The sequence below is a fragment of the Nelumbo nucifera genome, chromosome 1, assembly GCF_055504915.1.
Source record: "Nelumbo nucifera cultivar China Antique chromosome 1, China Antique-T2T, whole genome shotgun sequence".
NCBI lineage: Eukaryota > Viridiplantae > Streptophyta > Magnoliopsida > Proteales > Nelumbonaceae > Nelumbo > Nelumbo nucifera.
This window is the reverse complement of record NC_142649.1, coordinates 151,725,430-151,744,352: the sequence shown is the minus strand read 5'-3', so window position 1 is coordinate 151,744,352 and position 18,923 is coordinate 151,725,430. Positions and strand designations below refer to the sequence as shown.

At 36.9% G+C, this 18,923-nt stretch overlaps 1 protein-coding gene across 8 annotated transcripts in view; it reads right to left on the bottom strand.

The window, feature by feature from the left end:
• Positions 1-4,518: 4,518 nt before the first annotated feature.
• LOC104587890 (E3 ubiquitin-protein ligase UPL1-like) overlaps positions 4,519-18,923 on the bottom strand; it is a 45,995-nt gene continuing 31,590 nt past the window's right edge. For 4 of the 8 annotated variants that reach the window (XM_088894729.1, XM_088894734.1, XM_088894735.1 and 1 more), the window contains 3 exons: positions 15,555-15,747; positions 6,929-7,035; positions 6,595-6,814 (listed from right to left, as the gene is read on the bottom strand). In XM_088894729.1, the coding sequence (XP_088750855.1) occupies positions 7,016-7,035; positions 15,555-15,747 (213 nt within the window). In that variant the 3' untranslated portion in view covers positions 6,595-6,814; positions 6,929-7,015. Of the gene's footprint in view, positions 5,224-5,396; positions 5,530-6,594; positions 6,815-6,928; positions 7,036-15,554; positions 15,748-18,923 lie in introns of those variants that run through there. The other 4 variants (XM_010245652.3, XM_010245653.3, XM_088894730.1 and 1 more) reach the window with 3 other exon arrangements.

The following is an 18,923-nucleotide window of genomic DNA, read 5'->3' as shown; positions in this document are numbered from 1 at the left end:
AGGTCATTGTAGGCAAGTGATTTTATAGGGATGCAAACCGATTGAATCGGGTTTGAATCGGGGTACATTCGAATTCGATTCGATCCAAAGATCTGATCGGATCTCATAAATATTGATTCGGATCTGAATCCGATCAAGATGTTGGATATTCGAATCTGATACGATTCGATTTAATTTAAAAATAATAATAAATTATTAAAAGAAAAGAAAATATAATAATTCAAATAAAGAAAAACAAAAAAATATAAGTATTTTTCAACTATTTTCATCATATAAGAAGTTTACAAAAATGCAATATAAATAACATATTTATAAATAAATACTAAATAACATATATATTATATATAAAATATATATATATAATTGATACTACCACAATATTAAAAATAATATCCAAACAATATGTTGGAATTGCATTTCCTCTTGGTAAATAACTAATTTTTATTATCTCATAAATTAAATAATAAAAAATATAAATATAAAATTTTTTATAAATTTTATAGAAAATTTTGAACATGCATTAATATTATATATTCTTAATATTAAACAAAAATATGTTTGAAAAATAAAAATTATTGTTAGTAAAGATAGAAATGGCTAAAATACAAAGAAAAAAATGAATTAATGTCTTAATCATGGTCCATATTCTTGGTTAAATAGGTTAATGGTTCAACCAATAAGGTCATTTGGTCGCTGACTATTATCATTATCATCATTTGATATTGCCACGTGTGTAGCGGCATACACTTTTACTAGTTTTGGGAAGTGTATAAATACATATATGTGGAGTGCAAAATCTTGTATTTTATAATTCTAAACCTGTATTTGCACTCTACATATTTGTATGTGTATTTTCTAAACTTAGCCTAAGATTTTAGATATCGGTATAGCAAGGTGTATTGATAAGGTTGGAATGGATATGTATTATAATACGCTTCGAATATGCATGAATAAAGTAGAGATATTTAAATATACATTGAAACATTAAGAAAATTAAATTCTTATGAATCTGATGCATAAACTAATAATACTAAACTTAAGGTTGAAATGACTATGAATAGTGTACAAACATAAGAATTAAAAATAATATATCTTAATAGTTTATATGAAGAAAAGAAATGAGTCCAAGACACTATAGTTTTTTCAAATTATTACATGTTTAAAGCCATTAATGTGTTATTATTTTTTAAGTTTAACTATTAATCAATAATTATAAAAATATATAATTAATTTAAAAATATATTAGGTCTAGTGCACAAGAATCATGAACCCAAGAGTCCAAGGCACAATTATATTTTAGTTACTAAATCAATTATTCTATATTTTGTTACTTTTACTTTTATATACTACCAAAAAATAAGCAACTTAATCTTAAATTCTTAATACGATAGTTAATCGCAATATAACTTATTAATTGTAAATAATATATTTTTATCCCACAATTAATAAATATTCCATTATTTCTTATAAGTTAAAGTATAATAAATAATTACAGAATTATATAATCTTAATTAATTTTTTTATAAAAGGGGAAGAAAAGCCTAATGAAGCATAGATCTACCCCAGAAGTCCATATATACTACAAATATAAGAAAGTCTGTCCATTGAAAACCTAAAAAGACAAATTGAAGAAGTAAGTCTTTCCCATGTTAGCAAGCCAATCAGCCGCTTGATTTCTTTCTCTCCAAATGTGAAAGTATGAAATCCAGAGGCCTTTTGTTGGCTTCTGTAAATTCATTAATAGCCCTCCTTGCGTTTTCCAAAGTCTTTGTTGGGTCATCATCAACATTTTGAAATATTCCTTTACATCTATTTTTCCAAGTACACCATAATAGGAAGCAAATTTTTTCCCATAAGTTTTTCCAAGCTTTATGAATTTTAGCTCTTCTGCCCTCTAAAGCTAGGACATTATAGCATCATTGTGATTCATTAGAAATTGAGTAGCTTCCTCGATGGTCATCCAAATTTGCTTTGCCACTTGTCATTCCTTTAGGATATGGTCTGTGCCTTCTAGTTGGCCACAAAGGGGGCTCTCTCTATCAATTTCCATTGCTTTTTTTCTTGGTTGGGAGCTTATTTTCCACGGTTAGCCACATAAATAACTTGATTTGGGGCAGAATACAACTTTTCTTTATTCTTTTCCACATTTTTTATGCCATTACTCAAAAGAGCTATTTGCTATTTGCTATTAGGGTCTTGTACATTGATCTAATTGGATTCAAATTCCATTGGACTTTATCCTCCTCTTGGGTCTTAGGAATTAAGATGAGTTTTATTTCTCTTGGGACCCATCCCTCTAGAGATTGCAGATTGGGTCTCCCATAGATTGTCATTTACTTTCATGTTTAATATTTTCTCACCGTGAGATCCTCCGGGTTAACCTTGTTAATAATTGGGCCCCAATTTAGCAATCTATATCTTAATTATGTCCTTGTGATACAAGATACCTTTTCAAGCCCAAGATCCATTTTTATTGGGTTTTAATTTAATTCCAATAGGTCTTTATCCTTTATGTATTTCTTCCTTCTGATTTTTCCATATCTCCAGTCCCATAACATCCAGTCTATATTTTGCATTTGTTTTTTCCACATCTCGAATTCCTAGAATCCCGGGCATCAAAATTTTGTTACATCAGGCCAAAGGAAGGCCTTTTTTTTTTCTCCTTGTCCTTTCCCCATAAGAAGTCAGCTTCGAAGCTTATTCGATGTTTTTAAATTTTAATTATTAAAATAATTAATTTCTTATTAAAAATTAAAAAAAATCACTTTGACATATTGATGGATCAATAGATTTTATGGATTCTTCTTATAGTTCTCTCCGGACATCAAAACTATTTTAAATAAATTACTATTTATGATTTTTTAGGAAACCCATGAATCTATTATTACAGATTTACAAGCAAAAACATTGTAGATCTAACAACAAATCAATGTATCTTTCTATTTCAAACATAAATGATAAATCATTCCGCCAACACATGCTTTGTATCAAATTAAGACCTGCATTCATTTTCGAAAAAAAAAAATTAAGACCTGCATTTGTTGGATGTGGCATATGCTGCCGGAATGACATGATACCGATAACCACCTAATCGGTTACCATGTTTGTGATACTGGTTGATCGGTTACAACTTTTTCTAGTATTATGTCTTTGAGTCTTTTCGATAAATCTCTCCCTTAAAATTATAGGGGGAAAGTTGGTCAATGATCCCATTGACCAAGAATTTCATGTTCTTTTTTCAAATTTATGTGGGGACCAGGGAAAGTTTATTTTCCTGGGTATCCATCTCCTAGGTGGATAAATAACTTTCCCACCTAGGGGAAAAGTCACTAACACTTGAATGGGACAAAAATGCCCCTTTTAATAATGAATTATCATAGCTAAAATAATCATTGTTTTATTTAACTGAAAAATACAAGAAAATGGGTAAATGCACTTACCCGGGTAAATCTTTCCCAGGGAAAACTTACCCAGGCAACTGCATTTACCTAGGGAAGTAACTTACCGAAAAGAGAACGAGGCCTAAAATGCAGTTTGTTCCCTATATTGCTTCCAAACCTTTTAGAATTTTGTAATCTTTTTGAATTTTTAAAAATAAAATTAAATATTGGGCTATTTAAGCTCACCCACAACCAATTTAGTTAAGATTATAATTTTGTAATTTTTAAATTTTTAAAAAATTAAATTAAATTTTGAGCTATTTAAACTCACCCACAACCAATTTAGTTAAGAAACTAAGGGCCCATTTGGTTCAGAATCAGAATCGGAATCGAAATGGTCTATTCTCATAACCTGTTTCATTCAGACAGGAATCAGATTCAAAATTAGAATCAATTGGAATGGGATCTCATTCCCAATGGAGGGGGAGGGAATGACCATTCTCCAAAATAGGAAAATGTCATTCCACCAGAAATAGGAACAGAATTCCGATTCTGCAACCAAAGGGTTGGAAACAAAATAGGTCATCATAAAAATCCATTTGTGCTGTTGAGCACGTTTCTCCAACTTCTGCCCATTGAAAATCTTCAAAAAGAAAATTACAAAGTTCCGGACGATGCATCAACCTCCATTGGGTGTTTTACAAGTGACCTATTAACAGAATTAGCAGTTCTAAGTTATAACTTTTAATCAGACATTCAAAAAAATGCACTGCAGCCATGAATTTGAACAAGATTTGATGCAACTCCAAATAAAAACAGATAAATTTGGATTAAATCCACTGATGGCATCGGCGTTATGGGCAATGATTAGCAGTAACCAATGACACACGTTCCTATAGGGCCATAGATTATCTTTTTGAGATCTTTGAAATATTTCCAGACTTTTATAGAAATCCAATTGGCTATTAATAACCTCATCAAAAGGACCATGTTGATAACAAAGATTTGTTCTATACAACTACAACATAACTTGATCAAGTAAATTGCACGAGAAACGACAGCCCATGCTACTCACACAAGCATGTTACATACACAACAGGTTCACAATTAGTGACTCATATGCTCTGTAACTTTCCCATGTACAAAATATAAAAAATATTCAAATTAAATCTCTAGTCTCTGGGAGTTTCAGGATATATTGCAAATATAATCAATGCAACTTGTACAGATTACAAAAAAAAAAAAGTGTGCCTGTACAAGTCTTCATTAATCACTGTGTTAGCACCATTTGAATGGGTCCAAGTCCAACCAACATATAACATAGGATCTAATTCATCCAGAAAAATATGATTTCCAGGAAAGTTAATTTTTTTTTTAAAAAAAAGGGCAAGACAAGACTATTAATCCACCAATTATTGATTTCACCAGCTGCCAACATCCACAATCTTAGTTACCAACCTTAAAAACCAAGGGTAACTGGAAAGAGAAAAAACCCCAGGGCGGATCAGAATGATCGATCCAGAAGCCGATTCGCTGCAAGAAAGATATAAGAAATGAAGGGTAAACAGAAATTTCCAGGGATTTACTCACAAAAATATGCTTCCCAATCTGTTGAAATTGTGAAAAGCTTAACAAATCAGTCCCTGTGCTGTTGACATCGCCGTTAGTCATTTGATCCAAAGCAAAACCATATTTACTCTTTAGAAACTATAGAAGCTTCCCACATTAAAACTTGTGGCACAGAAGCTTACAGACCAAAATTCCGAACTACATTTGCATTCTCTGCCTCAGAATTCCAGTATTACTAAATCATTTTCATTTGCCTGGATCAATAGCTTAATGTCTGCAGAAACCGGCAATTGCAGTTAGAAAATTGATTTATACATATATCATATATATGTAATCACCCATGTATTTGTAGACTTGTAGATAAATAGTCCAGGCAGAGCAATTCCATTCTCAAATTTCCAATGCCAAACTGAACAATTGCAAAATGCTATGCACAAAGAAACTAAAACATATATTCCGAAAAACTGCATTATGCAATCCAACAACACCAGACATCACAAACCTCTGATGCATATTTGTAGGCCCAGGCTTAGGCCAAGATAATCCTGTGCACAACTGTTGACCCAAGGAGATAAAGTGCCTAACCAGCCAAATAAAAAGCCAGGAAATACAAGCTAAGCAATTGCATTGGGAAATTTTTTTGAGAAAAGGTAATGAAGATTTCATATTGAAAATGTCAAATGCAACCCCAGACCATTTACATACCATGGTTAAATCATAAATTCAAACAACCCATAAAGTTCCTGGGACAACCCAAACGTCACCTCCAATAGGCTGGGCAAGTGCACTAAGGGCAGTAATGTACACCTCTATGTGTAGATAAGCAGAAGAGGAATAAAGATGAACAAATCTGTTATAAGGCAAAACTACATCAAAAGTGCCATGAGATCCACTGTCAAACACCGATGTGAATCCATCAACCATTAAACATGTAATGTTGAAAGTGGTGGTGGGGTGGTTAAAAAACAACAGAAGAGGAACCTGACATCATTGGAACACTAGATGGAAATTAAACACAGCAAGGAAACTCCTTGTTACTTTCAGATGGGAATACAGATCAGTAAACACTCTCCTTAGCAAAGGAAGGTTTTAACGGGGAAACGGGGAACAGCTGTACTTGGGGGGGGGGGGGGGGACCTTGTAAACTCCAGAATATTTTGTAGGTGTTAGGAAGCAATGGCCAGCCTAAATTAAGAGGAAATCACCTATATAAATAGTGTTTTTTAACTTCGTAACCAATAAAGTTGGCAACAGTGCCAATAAAAAAAATGAAATGTTGAAGCACATTATTATGAGGTCATATACAAGTTAAAAAAAAAAAAACAGTGCAGAAACTACCAAAACCCCTTTGCATGTGTCCTGGTTACATAACCAACGTATCATAACCAATAAAAACTGTGAATTCAGAAGGTGACACCAAAACATTTTTTCAGTGTCATCATCATCATCTAAGCCTTGTCCCAACTCCCAAGTATGGGGTCAGCTACATGAATCCTGTATCTCCATTCCGTTCCATCAAATTATGGGCACTTAAATCATTTCTTATTATTTCCACCCACCCAAGTCCTTTATGGTAAAACATTTTTACCAGTCTCAAAAACAAATTAAACAGCCAAATGGTATACAAATATGCAAGTAATAAAAAGGATGATAATCACAAATTACTCCAGTTAAGGGAAAATATGAGTTCCTAACCTGTACACAGCAATTTAAAGGGAGGTTGCTGGCATCAGAGGATAAGGTTGAGCTAAAGAGACTTAAATCAACCAAATCCAAAACCTTCACTGGCTTCATGAATGGCAAGCAACAAGCGTTCTTGAAGCTGTTCCTTGGAGGAGTACTCAGGAAGGTCTAGTTGGTTGAAGCTGAAGGGAAGTATATTAAACATAAGTACCTTAGTAGTTAACAACCATTAGCTGTCACAAAACCAAGAATTATTTTATGTTTATATAGTTATTCAAGCCATTTTAAACACTAACCAGGTATGAGCCGATGGTAGCCTCTCTGGAGCACCATAGGCCTTGTGAATCTGAAAGCGTTGAGGACCAGAGATACCTTGAAGTGCTTTAAACCCCTCCAAAGGAACCTGAAAAATCACATCAAAGATGACTTTCTTAGTAGCTGTCACACATAGCTTGCACCCACCTTGACTAATTAAATGCTGAACGTGTCTGTTATCAGTTCTTAGCAAAGAAATACAGATCAAAAGAATTGAATCATGCATTTGTTGAACTCATAAAATAAGGCATGGAATGAAAGGTACACATCAACATGGTTTAAAATGTCCCCCTTTTTATCAATAACAGAAACTTTATATTAGAAAAATCAACAATTACAGCATTCAAGAAAGAGGTAAACTCTCTTAGCCCTCCCCAAAGACAACAAGCATACAAAATTACAAGCAATCCCACAAAGATTGAACCCTTCCCACCCCCTGTCTAGCTAGAGAATCAGCAAAGGAGTTAGTACTCCTTTTAACCCGCTGTAATCTCACTTCTAAGCCACTGGATATCCATTTGAACTTCTTTCCATGACATATTTCCATTTCCCTAATACTCCACATATTTACAAAATGCCCCTAAATTCCCTAATATTTCCACAACAGATTTCCATTTCCATGGCTATCGACACGAAATTTTACTGGAATCGACATATTCCACGGTGAACACTACCAGCAAGTACCATATGACTACAAGAGATAGTATTATAATCAAGGTTCAAAATTTCGCAACGTATCAGACCGTATCGGCCGATACGTATCGTTCTGTTTAATGCCTGATACATGGAACATATAGAAACCAACTGTCTCATTCCTTTTCACCTGTATGGACCGATTCAAGACCATATCGGGCCATTTCGGGTCTGTATTGGCCAATATAGACCCAGTACGAGCCGATACTCTAATGTACCGGTCGATACATTGCAAATTAATTACTCTCCCTCTCATTAATCTTCCTTTTATTGCTAATCCTTCTAATTAATTTCTGTCCCTCTCTCTCATTAATTACTATAATTACATTAATTACTCCTTCCCTCTCTCTCTCTTAATTTTAAGACAAGTTTGAATTTGAATTTTGAAATTGGCACGCCATTCTAATGCCTAATGCACATAATCTTAGGTGTAAAAGCTAAAAGTAGACATAAGAAGATTCGAACCTTGGTCACACGTTTACAATGCCCATGAGTCTACCACTACACCCAAATCAATTTTGGTGTTCAAATGTTATCCATTTTCATCCTTAAATAATTTTTTTCTTTTTAGTGGATGCTTATTGGGGTGATTATGGGTCACATCACACCCAAGCCTTTTATGTATAAAATATTATATATAATATTTTATATTAAATAACATAAAATATGCATATAAATTTTTTTTATGCATTATATATTTATATAATAGAAAATGTTATACATAATATATATTATAAGTGTCATATTATAATATATATATTTATTTATTTATTTATTTAAAGATATGGATTGGGCCAAGCCTGAACATGAAACCCAACTCCAAACCTGGAATTTCTGAGTTGGGTCGGACCAAGATGATCACCCCAAGATGTTTGTCAATAAATGCTAAAATTGATTATTAAAATTTATATATTAACAAATATTAAGACAAATTATTTTGATTTTCTAAAAACCAAGGTATATATGCACACATTTTAGTTTTTCCATTATTTTTCAACAGTTACTGATTATATCCTGATCTCTCATACTTCATGTGAACCATTAAAGTAAGGTTTTTAACTTATTTATGGTCATATATACCTTGTACTTTATTGTTATTACTATATTTTTTAGGATTTATTTGAGTTTCATAGCGTATCCGTGCGTATCCTAGTTTTTTGTCCATATCTATGCATATCCAAAGCACATCCCGGTACGTTTCTTAAAATTGCCTTTCCGATACACTTGTGTTTCCAATACTTCAAAACTTGATTATAATATAAGCTGGTGACAATATTGTAGATATGTGGAGTAGCAATGCTATTACCCGCCTAACTTACATGATTATCACTTTGAGACAGCTCAATATTCATTTCAAACATGAAGTTAAATATTAGTTTTTTATTTCTGTAATAGATTCTTTGGTTGATCTATTAGAACCATTTACATTTTCTATGAGTTTAACTTTCCTTTAACTCATTCTATCATGTGGTTTTGAATCTTAAAGTTTACAAGACAACTTCAGAACGTTTTCTTTTGTGTATAACCTTAGTTTCTGAGCTTTGTTTAATGATTTGGAACAACAAAATAATTTAAAATGGTGTGTCAATGCTTCCTATATCATTTCATAAAATATCATTCTATATTTTTGCATATTTTATAGTGTTTCTACTATGTCTATAATTTTTACAATATTTCCATATGATATTTCTGACATTTCCGACATGTTTCCTATATCTGGACGACCAATATTTCCACCGGTATTGACATTTTAAACCTTGCACATCAGCCACACAATGCTCAAGCACAAGTAGAACTTGCTTATTATGTATAACCAAGACAAGGAAACCATCCCTTTCACAAACATAGATGCCAGGAAGTTTCAGGCAAGGGATGAAATTTCAGTATTATTCATAGGAAATAATAGAAAACTATTGCACAAAAAACATTTTTAGAGTACATTTTTAAACACTCCTATGTATTGATCTTCATTTAACTGTAAACAACTCCTAGATGAAAATCTTGGAGATATTTTTAGAGTACTGATTTGGGCACATCCTATTTTTGAATGGACAGGACACATCCTGGGTGGAAAACAAAGAAACCACTTTTTATTATGATGAAGATCAATACATAGGAGTGTTATGGAGTGGTAGCTCTCATTCTACCACTTTTGGACAATGATTACAGCTGTGCTTATCAAAAATGGGATGTGCCCAAATGACTCCTCTATTTTTAAATGGGCAGGCACCAAGTAGCTCCCATGCTACCATACTGTAATATTTTTTTTTTTTGAAGAAGGTAAAGTATACTTATCATTAAATCAAAAGACCTGTACAATGAGATGCTGTACCAGTATGTGCCATTAGCCCCCCTCCCCGTCTCCCCCTCCCAAAAAAAAAAAAAAAAACCCACCCCCAAATGGCCCACAAAACTGCCATAGGAATTGCTCACCAGAAAACTTTCCCTTTTCTGGACAAACCCAAGATGCCCCATTCTTGCAAAAGATCTTTAATAGAGAAGGGGAAGCACCAATGAAGATTGAGTGCCCTTGTGAAGTTCAAGAACCCACAACAGGAGTGAGCCATTGTATAACTTATTGGATAGAACAGTAAATTACAAGCATGCCTCGACCAATATAACCTTATATTATAATGACCAGAATAGTTATGTTACTCATTTTTTTGAAGATAAAGAAAAATTTTATTAAACAAAAAGAAGATACAAGGAAAAGTGATAAGCAATCACCCAAGGAGAAAGAAACACCCAACAAAGATGAAACAAAACCAGCCAGCCCAAACCAACCCAACATGGCCAACCCCTATCAAAAAATACACATAAACAATACAAAAAAGGTTAGAAACAACCCCAATCATCAAAAAACAAAAACCAACACCCTTACAAGACCCCAAGCACCCACACCCGTCACCCAACAAAAGACCCAAAACAAAAACCCAACCCCTAATTGACTCCAACTGAATCAGTCTTTTTGTTCGAATTTTGGATGCAAATTTCTTGTTGTCTTCTGACTACATTTTTTATGTTTTCTTACTATCTTGTTAGGCCCAATGCCAAACGGAGCTCCTTTTATCCTTGCAAATACCTTTGACGCTGCTATCTTCTGTCGACTTTTTCTATTCTTCTGAGGTCTGCATCTTGTAACTGTGTTTAAGGTTCCCATAGCTTCTTTCAATTTTCCAGCAAGTTTCTGGCCTCTATCCGACCCCTCCACCCCTCCAATTCTTCTTCCTTTTCCTTGATTCCATTCTTGCATCCTCCAATTGGTTCTTTCATCCCTTGAATTACCAAATTACTTGAGTTACAGTCACCCACTAGGTCCTCTTTATTATCATTCTCCTCATTTCTTTCTTCCATGGACCTAAATGCTTCCTTCACAAACTCCTCTCCACCTAAGAAGAACAACCCAGACTTCTGCTGACTTCCACTTCCTTATTTATCACTTTTTCAATGTCACAATTCTCCTCTATCTTATGAACTTCATCTATCATCGGATCATCCTCAGTTTCCTCCCCAGAGCCCTCCCCTTCCGCTTTCTTCCCTCCCCCTTCTCTGTTTTCTTCTAAAGGAAAAGTTTATATCTTTCCTAGTATTAACCCCACCCCAACTCTTCCTTCCTACACCCCCGTTTCCCCCTCCCTCATTCCCTGCTCCTTTCCCCCCTTCTTTCTCCTTTACAAGGCAATTATCCCCTTTTCCTCCACTGTCCCCTCCTAACTCTTCCTCTTCTCTACCATTCTAGCACTCCCCCTCAAGTTGAAGCATAGATGTCATATAGCTTCAACTTGATATAAATGTGACTCATTCTGTTCTTACTTAAATTCTTTTTTTTTTTTATCAATAACAGAACCAATTTTATTAAAAGAAGAAATTTAGTACAAAGAAGGGGAAAGGATAAACACTCTTAGCTCTCCCCAAAAAGAAGATACAGAACAGCCCAAAATAACTCATTCCTTCCCACCCCTTGTTTAGCAAGTGTATCAGCAACAGAATTTGCGTCTCTTTTAAGCCAATTACAAGACACCTCTACCCCTTGCAGAAAATTAACAGCTTTTCTCTTTTTGTGAATGTAGCACCACCATCCCTCTTCCTCCTTTTCTTGAAGCCAGCTAATTACAAGCTTTGAATCACCTTCTATCACCAACTACCTGATATTCAGCTCTTTAAACTTTTGGATCCCTTCCATAACAGCCACAATTTCAACTCTTAAGGAATCCCCTTCACCAATTGAGCTTGAGAATAGTGCAATGACATTTCCTTCTTCGTTCCTGAAAACTCCTCCAATGCCAGAAGGACCTGGATTACTATCACTGCTGCCATCAAAATTAAGTTTAATGAAACCACTAAAGGGTGGGGACCACAATGGCCTAACCACCTCCTTAGGAGGAGCAGAATCAGCCACCACGTCCTTCCACATCCTCATCACCTCAATGCCAGGAACATCTCTGCAAATATCCAAGGACTTCACCCAATGCACTACCTTGATGAAGATAGCTTCAATGACAGCTTCTATACTTCTTGATTTTTCATGGAAAAGCCTTTGATTCCTCTCCTCCCAAATTGTCCAGCACACTGCTGCCCTTGTGCATCTCCACAGTAATCTTCCCCTCTTTTTTGACCAGCTTAGGAAGTTATAAGCAAATGGACTTTGTACACTAGGAGGAGAGTTCCACCTACACCCAAACAAAGAAAGGAACCATTCCCAAATTGAAGAAGAAAAAAGAGCAAGAAATTAACAAGTGAGCAATTCTCACCATTAACTTTTGCAAAGGGAGCACAGTGAGGGGAAAGGCACCAATTGGGTCTTTTTCTTTGTAGTAGCTCACTAGTATTAATTCTTTCCAAAAATATTTCCCAGCACAAGCCACCCACCTTGAGAGGAATACGATAACACCAAATCTCTTTGGAAGGAAAGGAAGGCCCTTGGTTTTCGCTTGAATGAGTAAGGGCTGTGTTTGACAGCTGTGCTTAGGTGGTTCGAACCAGTAGAGAGAAGGGAGAAAGAAGAAGAAGAAGAAGAAGAAGAAGAAGAAGAAGAAGAAGAACAGTCGAATCTGGTAGCTAAACCCTATCAGTCAATCATAATTTAGATTAGCATCTAATTAGTTATACAAAGACTAAACTGTCCCCACTTAAGTATGGGACAGGAAGTCTCTATTAAAACTGCCACATAAGCACATAACTTAACAGAAATAAAATGACTAATCTACCCTTATTCGGCTAGCTCTAACACTCCCCCTCAAGCTGGAGAATATATGTCATATAATCCAAGCTTGTTACATATGTAGTTTCACTCTCCCTGAGTTTAAACCTTTTGTAAACAAATCTGCCCATTGATCACCTAAGCCCACATGCTCTATGCTTATCTCTCCAGTAAGGACCTTCTCCCTCACAAAGTGGCAATCAATCTCTATGTGCTTTGTTCTCTCATGAAAAACAGGGTTAGATGAGATGTGGAGTGCAGCTTGATTGTCACAATACAATTTCATAGGTCTGTCCATGGAGAACCCGATTTCTTGTAGGAGATTCCTCATCCATACTAATTCACATGTAGTGTGTGCCATGGCTCTGTATTCGGCTTCAACACTGCTCCTTGCCACAACCGTCTGCTTCTTACTCTTCCATGTCACAAGACTTCCTCCAAGAAGTGTGCAGTAACCTGTAGTAGATCTTCTATCCCACACTGAGCCTGCCCAATCTGCATCTATATACCCAATTACCTCAAGTCTTCCTCCTGGTTTGTGCAATAACCCACGGCCCGGAGCTCCCTTTAGGCACCTTACAATTCTAAGAACTGCATCCCAATGAGGTATCCAAGAGTTTTGCATAAATTGGCTCACCACACTGACTGCAAAGGAGATGTCTGGTCTTGTGATAGTCAAATAGTTCAGCTTCCCCACTAATCGTCTGTATCTTCCAGGATCATCAAATATTTCCACTGTATCACTGTTCAACTTAGCATTTGGCTCCATGGGAGTTTCAACCGGTTTAGAACCTAACAGTCCTGTTTCATCCAACAGATCAAGAACATATTTTCTTTGGCACAGGTTTACACCTTGTTTTGATCTGGCAACTTCTATACCCAAGAAATACTTCAACGTCCCAAGGTCTTTTGTTTGAAAATGGTTTTGCAGAAAGACCTTTAGTTTATCAATCCCCAATTTGTCACTGCCAGTTATGACAATATCATCCACATAGACCACTAATAAAATCTTTTCGGCTTCTGAATCATAGCTGAACAGTGAGTGGTTAACCTGACATTGTTTCATTCCAAAATTCTTCACCACTTCACTAAACTTCCCAAACCAAGCACGAGGCGATTGTTTCAACCCATAAATTGCCTTTTTCAATCTGCACACCTTACCATCCTCCCCTTGAGCAACAAACCCAAGTGATTGCTCTATATATACCTCCTCCATAAGGTCACCATGAAGGAAGGCATTTTTAATGTCAAGTTGAAACAAGGGCCAATCATACATAACTGCTAGGGAAATTAAGACATGGGCAGAGCCAATCTTAGCCACTAGAGAGAAGGTCTCCATATAGTCCACCCCATACAACTATGTATAACCTTTAGCAACAAGTCTAGCCCTCAGACGCTCCACACTACCATACGGCAAGTATTTAACAGTATACACCCATTTACAACCCACAACATGCTTACCGGGAGGAAGAGTAGTGAGCTCCCACGTTTGACTATGCTGAAGGGCAGAGAGTTCCTCTTCCATTGCCTACCGCCACTCAGGTGAGGTAAGAGCCTCCTGTACATTCTTAGGTATAGAAATAGATGACAACAATGAAACAAACTAGCTATGTGAAGTGGAAAGGCAAGAGACTGAAACAAAATTGGAAATGGGATGGAAGGTACAACTACGTTTACCTTTCTGTAAAGCAATAGAAAGATCAAGTCCTGAAGGTTCTAGAACAGGACCAACAATAGGATTCACAGACAAGGTAGAAGCTGGAGGAGGAGCCGGTGTCTGTCGATGAGTATACACGTGTCGGATCGGTGATCGTTCAATAGGGATCTGCACTGGAGGAGGTGAAGGATCAGCCCCAACTGGAACAACCGGAACGGGATCACGGACTGGAAGAGGAAGAGGAAGCAAAGGTGGAGATACCGATACTTCAGGTCTCGAGAAGAAGGGGACAAACTCAAAAAATGTGACATCAGGACAGACATAGCACTTCCGAGTAATGGGATTGTAACACTTATACCCTTTCTGGGTCCGAGAGTAGCCAAGAAAGACATACTTAATAGAGCGTGCATCCAGCTTGTCTATCCCAAGACTCAGATTGTGAACAAAGCACACACAGCCAAAGACTCAAGGTGTTAATGGAAAGGGAAACACGGTGGGGAACAAGATAGAAAAGGGAGACCAACCATGAAGAATGAAGGAGGGCATCTGATTAATAAGGAAACAAGCAGTAAGTACAACACCACTCCAAAATCGTTTAGAAACACTCATATGATGAAGAATAGACCGAGCAGTTTCAAGAAGATGACGGTTCTTTCGTTCAACCACCCCATTTTGCCGAGGAGTGGATGCACATGAACTTATGAAGTTTGATGAATGATGCCATGATGTTCTAAATACTGTTGAAAGGAAGTAAGAAAGTATTCACGACCGTTATCTGAACGAAGAACTTTGATTAGAACACCAAATTGTGTACGTATTTCAGCATGGAATTTTTGAAAAATGGAAAATAATTCACTCATTTCTTTCATTAAATAAATCCATGTCATCTTTGAACAATCATCAATAAATGTGACAAGATACTTGTAACCATTATAAGACTCTATTTTAATCGGACCCCAAACATCTGAATGAACCAAAGCAAAAGGACTCAACATACGACTATCAACTCTAGGACTGAAGGGAACCCGACGATGTTTCCCATACTGACATGACTCACTCTGTAAAGACGACAAATGACTCAAAGACGGAACCAGTATCTTGAGTGCCTTGAGAGATGGATGTCCTAGTCGACAATGCCATTGTAGAAGAGTGAGTGAAATCTGAAGTGCAACTGACGATCCACCACCGTCAAGGTAATACAATCCACCGGCCTCATGCCCCCCACCAATCTTTTTCCCCGTCTTGAGATCCTGAAAAACACAAAATGAAGGGAAAAATGTAATAAAGCAATTAAGAGTCTTAGTTAATTTATTGACAGACATAAGATTGAATGAAAATTTAGGTACATATAGAACAGATGATAAAGAAAGAAAAGTCGTGTCAACATTACCAACACCACAGATGGGAGAAGAGGAACCGTTGGCAAGGGTAACAGTTTGAGATGTGGAAGTTTCAAAGAGAGAAGAGAACACACCTAGAGTCTCGGTCATGTGATCAAAGGCAGCAGAGTCAATAAACTAGGGAGAGGATTTGGATGCCAGACAAGTTATACCTGAGTGTGCAAGGGTAGTTGTAGTATGCTGTGAAATAGCCTGGAGGAACCTCTCATACTCATCGTACGGTACACTCACCATCTCCTTCCCAGAAACAGATGTAGATGTGAAAGGTGTTAAATCTACCTGTTGGTTGTCATTGACATCAACCCCACCAGCTACTGCATGATTAGCCTATGTAGAAGGTGGGCCATGGAGATCATAACAGAAATTCACCGAATGTTCGTCCTTGCCACAATGGGTACACTTCCTAGCAGAGTTACTTTTTCCTTTACCACGGTCTCCCCCTGAGTCACGACCACCACCACCACCAAATATGGAACCACCACAACCTCCTCGAGAAGCATGTCCTCCCCCTCTAGTACCACGTCTACCTCCTCTGGCTATCACAAATGCTGATCTGTCAGACGGTGTGGGATTCTCTGTAGATCCCAAAGAAATCATGCAAAGCCATGCAAAAACTTCCTCAAGTGTAGGAAGAGTAGAGCCTCCCAATATTTGGGCCCTAATTGGTTCATACTCTGATTTTAACCCCACTAAGAACCTAGTAACATCCAGTTGCTCCCTTTGTTGTTGTTGAACCTTAACATCTGGAGTGAGGGGATGATAAACATTGAGTTCATTTTTGAGGTTCTTCATACTGGCATAGTACTCTTCTAGGGTTTTATTCCCTTGCTATAGATCAAAATACTCCTGATAGAACTTATATACTCTTGTAGTATTATCCTGCCCAGAATAAAGCTTCTTGGCATGTTCCCATATGTCCTTAGCTGTGTCTAAGAACATAAAGTTGGCACTTATTTTGGGTTCCATACTATTCCATAACCATGTCATAATTTAGGCATCTTCCTGTTCCCAGTCATCAAACCCTGGAGAGTCAGCTGATGGTTTATCTTCCTGTTAAGGGCTTGATGACTGGGAACAGGAAGATGCCTAATAGGGATTGCGGCAGTCCTAAAAAAAATAAATAACAGATGCAGCAGCTTTCAGATTGTGTACCTCAGATTCGCAGCCCAGAGAAGAAGAAAAAAGAAGAGGGAGGAAGAACTTGAAGTTGCAGCCTTCTTCGTTTATGGCTCTGATACCATGTTTGACAGCTGTGCTTAGGTAGTTCAAACCAGTAGAGAGAAGGGAGAAAGAAGAAGAAGAAGAAGAAGAAGAAGAAGGAAGAAGAACAGTCGAATCTGATAGCTATACCCTATCAGTCGACCATAATTTAGATTAGCATCTAATTAGTTGTACTAAGACTAAACTGCCCCCACTTAAGTATGGGACAGGAAGTCTCTATTAAAACTGCCATATAAGCACATAACTTAACATAAATAAAATGACTAATCTACCCTTATTCGGCTAGCTCTAACAGGCTGGAAGGATAGAATCACAAGAGGAGGTACCTAAGGGTGACGGAGTCTAGATTCTCCTATCCCTCTTACTACCTTCCAAAAACACCCCTTTTTCAAGTTCTGCAGGAGGTCAATGGCAGTGTTCATTTCATAATCATGTAGCCCTCTTCTTAACCTCAAATCCCAATTGCACTCTCCATTTGAATTAGGCAAGGCCAAAAAGCAAGAGATAGGTTCCTCTCAATAGTTGGAAATGGTATACATTGAAGGGAATTCTGTTCTTAGTGATTCACTGCCCACCCAAACATGCTTCCAAAATTTCACGTGATTTCCATCTCCCGGACTATACCTGATGTGTGGTAAAAAGAGGGGTAGAACATCATAGATGGACTTCCAAGGTGAAGCCCTTGTAGCCCTAGCCAAAATTCCAGAGTCCCGCCACAAGACCATCAATACTAACTATTACCTTTGCCCACAACTTGTCCCTCTCCATCGGCAATCTCCACAACCATTTCCCTAGAAGAGCTGTATCCTTTTTTGTATGTTCCCTAGTCATAAACCACCATATTTGTTACTCCTACACACCAGCTCCCATCTTACTTTGTGATCCTTCTTTTCCTTCCCTGGTTCCCACAAAAAAAATCCCCCATCAACTTCTCTATAGTTTTTCCCACCCCAATGGGAATTCTAAACACTGACAAGTAGTAAGCTGGTAGGTTGGCCAAAGTAGATTTGATTAATGTAATTCTTCCTCCAAGGGACAGATAATTGCTCTTCCACCACGCCAACCTCTTAGTAATCCTCTCTACCACAGGATACCAAAACCTACCTCTTTTTGGATTATCCCCTAAAAGTAAACCCAAATAGGTCATTGGCAATTGGGAAACAATACATCCCAAAATTTCTACACTTTTTAAAATCTCCCTTTCCTCCATATTCACTCCCACCAAACAACTCTTCTCCAAGTTAATCTTCAAATTGGACATTCTTTCAAAAGTTTGCACCACCAACCTTAAGTTCCACACACGGCTAATTTCACCCTTTTCACCAAATAAAATGGTATCATCAGCAAACTGTAGGTGAGTAACTGAAACCTGATCTCTTCCCACTCTCCATCCCCTTATTAAATTTCTTGAATCTGCCCTCTCTGTAAGTCTCCCAAACACCTCAGCAATCAGCGTGAACAGGAAGGGTGAAAGTGGGTCCCCTTGCCTAATTCCCCTAATAGTTGGAAAATGATCTACTGTCCCATTAATCAGAATTGAGTAATGACAAGTCTTAGCACATCCCAAGATCCATCTACACCACCTATCACCAAAACCAAAGCTCACCATAACATCCTTCAAGAAACCCCAATCCACTAGATCATAAGCCTTCTCCAAATCTAATTTACAAACAAACCCTTCCTTTCCACTTCTCTTCAATTCCTCAAGACTTTCATTAGCAATCAGAATCTGATCAATTATTTGCCTTTCCCTAACAAAAGCCCCTTGATTTTGTGAGATAATGAGAGGGAGAACAGCTCTAGTC